This window comes from Sinocyclocheilus rhinocerous, unplaced genomic scaffold (assembly GCF_001515625.1).
Source record: "Sinocyclocheilus rhinocerous isolate Xijiao unplaced genomic scaffold, SAMN03320098_v1.1 scaffold1426, whole genome shotgun sequence".
NCBI classification, from domain to species: Eukaryota; Metazoa; Chordata; class Actinopteri; order Cypriniformes; family Cyprinidae; genus Sinocyclocheilus; species Sinocyclocheilus rhinocerous.
The window spans coordinates 471348-475997 of NW_015630392.1; the positions used below are offsets into that span (position 1 = coordinate 471348).

Below are 4650 nucleotides of genomic sequence, written 5' to 3' on the forward strand. Positions count from 1 at the left end.
GGGCAGTGGGCAGGCCCGACAGAACAATCGGACATCTTCCCATTATAGTTTTTCCCGCCACTCAGGATTTTGCCTGCATTTAATTTTTTTTCAGTTTCAAAGACATTTTATTCAGTTTCAATTTATATTTTCATAAGTTTCTTGAAAATTACATTCATTTTAATTGACACAAAGGTAATCCCATAAAAATGGGCCAGTAGTATTTGCACACTGTCACTTAACTTCTGCTGCTTGACTTCATGAAGTAGGCTAAGGATTATTATTAAATTAATATAAGCCAAGGTGCAGATTTTGCAATAAATAATTCAAATAAAATAAGTAGACGTCAGCAATTAACATTTCGTCAGAACCTCTAGTAAATAGCATGCTATTTTTTTTTTAGTTGTCTGTTCAGAATCGTGGGAGAATCGTGATCCCTATTTGAAACAAAAAAATTGTGGTTCTCAATTTATCCAAAATTGTACAGCTCTACTGCTGTGTGTGACTGACTGTTTCTCCCATGGCATACAGTGACGGGCAAATGGTAATTTAATAATACACAGTGACTTAGCCATCATATCAGAAGTGAAGGGGACAGAAGTGTCAAATTTAATAATACTTTATTTTGGGTCTAATTTTGACAGGTTTTATAATTATTATTATTATTATCCTATCTCTTAATTTTAATTGGCTAAGAAATCAAATACACTGCTGGATAATAACCAATAATTCGTAGGCCTATTCTATAATATTTTTCCTATATTTTCCTAATGAAAATGTTATGATTTGTTCATATACTACAAACACTTGGTACGCCATAAGTTATTACTTCTACGAGTCCGTTTTGGACTTTCTTCCTCTGGCTTCCAATATGAATGAAACATAGGCTGCCAAGGCACTTTAGAGGCTCAAATCCCATGTTTTTTTGATTCGAGACCTATTAAATAAACTGTTTTCTAACATAAAATTTACTTACCATTAAAAGTAGCTAGTTGAAACACATAAAACGTCTGCTTTCCTATTTAAATAATTGTTTTGGTCTGTCCCCCGTCATACCTGACCTACGTTGTATATTATTTAAATAAAATTAATTGAGTTGATTTTGACTGAATGTAGGTTAAACAGCTTGTTTTCAATGACTAAACAAATTAACTTTACCTAAGTGCCATAAAGTAAAATAACACTCTTAGAATTAACAGATTTACATAAGTAGTAATTTATTACATATATTCAGTAATATTATAGTTGTCATTAAAAAGAGAGAAAAAAGTATATACATGCAGATTGTTTGATCATTGATAATCAGAATAAACAAAGATTCTTGTAAATTAAGTACAAACTTAATTTGTGGTTTTAAGAGGAAATTGTTTGAATACAGTCTTTTGTTTGAATTATTATTTCGGGAGAAAGTACATAAGATCTAAATCAGTAAAAACGAATATTTTTGAATATATACTGAAAAAAAAAAGGTTAAACCAATTAAGATAAACACCCTATTAACATCAAAACAAGTATGAAACACAATTTGAACGTATGTAAATCTGTCATGATTTTAACATGTCATTAATAAGTTGAGTTTCTTTTCATCTGATGTACGTGTGTGAACAGTTTTGTCAGGAAAATGTGGTGTTCACTGGCAGTACATCGTCAGCACATTCTCCTGATTGCCTCGGACAAGAAGAACTGGAGGTCGAAGGTCACGTGACACAATCTCTAGCCAAGCCATGTAAAGGGCACTTGGACACGCCCCTCTTCGCGCCATGGGCATCGTTCTGCCAAACAAAAAAAATAAGAGAAAAACTTATAGTTAAACTGGTTGATCACTGTTTTGTTTTCTATCATTTGTATCTAAATGACATCATGGCACAACATACTGTATGAATAACACTTACACAATAATCAGTGCAGCATCTCTTGAGTAATCTTGAATAACTTCATTTAAGCGTATTTGTCGGAAGGACTGCACAAACATGGGACAAAATGTTTAAAACGATAATGCATGGCTTATAAAGAAAGTAGGCTACGTATCCGAACACCATCATTTGAAATACCTTAGTTCTGAACGTTTCCATTTCCTCATCAGACACCATCCAGGAGAATTCCTTTGTTGTCTCATCGGCTTCTTCACCATCCTTTTGGAATGAACTTACTCTATACGGAGCTATGATATCTTCAAATCTTTTAATGCTGTTTCAGTCATTTGGGGACAGAAATACATTTGTTTTCATAAGAATATACTTTTCATTAGTTTAAAAGGTCAATGCAGAAAGTTGTAACATGAATGGAAGGAATGAAACTGTACTGGTCAGACTGTGGTTTTCCATTGAGGTCCGGAAGGACTTGAATATCTTGGAAACCCAGACGGAACCTGCTGATCAGAGCTTTGAGCCTGTAAATTGACAAATGCATGCTCTTTTTAATAAACATTGAAATATTATTTAAGCATAAACATATGAAATATACATTAAGTAAAAATTCATTAAATAAATTAAGATATTCAGTTTTTAGGTATATATTAATAAGTAAAATAAAAATATATATTATTAATAAATTGTATGTACTATGTGATTAAATGACAATTATAATTTGTCAATATATCATTAAAATAAAACATACATATACACACTGCTGTTAAAAAGTTTATTAATAAATGATGCATTACATTTGCATTGCATTTATCAAAAGTGAGAGTAAAGACTTTTACAATCAGAGAATCCTAAAACAATGCATCATAGTTTCGACAAATATATTAAGCAGCACAACTGTTTTCAATATCGATAATAATAAGAAATGTTTCTTGAGCACCAAATCAGCATATTAGAATTATTTCTAAAGGATCATGTGACACTGAAGACTGGAGTAATGATTGAAAATTCAGCTTTGTCATCACAGGAATAAATTCTATTTTAAAATAGATTAAAATAGAAAAGAATTAAAAGTTGTAATACTATTGCATAATATCACCGTTTTTACTTTTTTGATCGAAAATGCAGCCTTGGTGAGCATAAGAGACTTCTTTCAAAAACATTTTAAAAAATCTTACAACCCAAACATTTGAACTTTTGGTAGCATATATTTATATAATATCTTTAACACGGACATGGTATTATAAAGTGTCACCACTAAAAGTATCACAGTTAAGGTTATGCATACTCTTGTTTCTGCTCATCAACCTGCTGAGCTTCACCTCCAACAAACACCCTCACTTTGCATCTGCCCCAGCGCTTCTTACGGGTCAAGAGGTAAGGCACTAATAGTGTCAGACCTGATGACACAATGAATTAAGACGTTTTTCCACTATAAAATCTTTTAAAACTAACACATTATTTGTATATCAATTTAACTCACCCCCATCATCAGAGAGCCAATACACATCAATGTTCTTCTTTTCCTGTCTAGTCTGAAATACAGTGGTTGGCTGGTACATGGCCATTAATGTCTCAGGGTCCACTGTAATACAGGAGATACAAATGTTTTGGCAAAAAGATCAACAACCATGAATAGATTCAGTATTTTAAGAGTTTGGATACACACTTGATGTATCAATTGTGGGTGGTGTAGTAGTTGAGCTCCTTGTGTCAAGTGCTTGTTCAGTAGATGTCTCAAACCCTAAATTCACTACAGTGAAAGGAATTTTCAGAAATTAATTGCACATAAACAGTAGAAAATTGTTAGAAAAGAAGTTCTGAAACTATCCATACCATGTGCTTGCATTGTTTGACTTATGTCAAGGCCCTCCTTCATCCGAAGAACACATACACCATATTGCAGGTCAAATGCATCGCTAAAAACATATTGAACGGTCACATTCCTTAAGTTTTCTTATCAGAATTCAACACTGAGGTAACTGTATGATATACATACTGCAAAATTCCAATATAGTTTTCAATGTTGCTTGGTTGTGCTTTACGCCAGTTCTTCTTAAATCCCATCACTAGGACATTAGGCTTCATCCGACCCAAACCCGTACTCTGGAATAGAACCATCACAAACAAACATTACCAGACTCATTTTGGTGGTACACCTTCATCAGAAGCTGAAAATTGAAATAAATTATGTTTGTTATAGGTTAGAATATGAAGCTTAGTGTATTATGGGTGACCTGCAGTAACATCTGTACGCCAGCGCGAAGGTCATCAGCCACAACAGTGTGGTAGAAGGTCTTCATGCGGCGCTTGTTTAACCACTTTAAATGAGTGCTTATTTTGGCTGAGTCCACAGTGCCAAGTGAGGGCTCGCCCTGTCAATAACACAAAGTCAGCCAGAGACAGAATGGGTGTTTGGGAGAAAAGATTAAAGGGGTCTTTGGATGCTACATGCACTTTTACAAGTTGTTTGAACTGAAATGTGTGTTGGCAGTGTGTGTACACAACCACCCTATAATGATAAAAATCCACCCAGTGTTTTTTTTTTTTAATCTACTAAAATCTTTACCTCTTTCTCAAATCGAGCCAATCTCAGATGCCTGTCTGTTACGTCACAAAAACAGGCCCCTCCCACGATAGTTTGACAGACTGGACTGGCGTCTTACCTTAGCTCCGCCCTGAGTGAGCTGTCATCAGTCCATCATTGTTTCACCGCCGGAGCAGTTGTAGACAAGAATGACTCCTAAGCGATTGAGGTGTTCTGTTGTTGGATGTAATTATGAACATAGCAGTCGTCATTTACTCC

The 4650-nt window shown here is 34.2% G+C and overlaps 1 protein-coding gene across 1 annotated transcript in view; it reads right to left on the reverse strand.

Moving 5' to 3' along the window:
* Positions 1–1609: 1609 nt before the first annotated feature.
* LOC107740340 (solute carrier family 12 member 3-like) overlaps positions 1610–4650 on the reverse strand; it is a 10292-nt gene continuing 7251 nt past the window's right edge. The window contains 10 exon segments of the mRNA XM_016552755.1: positions 1610–1751; positions 1872–1939; positions 2031–2166; positions 2282–2368; positions 3133–3244; positions 3328–3429; positions 3514–3597; positions 3681–3763; positions 3844–3950; positions 4082–4219. Of these exon segments, the coding sequence (XP_016408241.1) occupies positions 1610–1751; positions 1872–1939; positions 2031–2166; positions 2282–2368; positions 3133–3244; positions 3328–3429; positions 3514–3597; positions 3681–3763; positions 3844–3950; positions 4082–4219 (1059 nt within the window).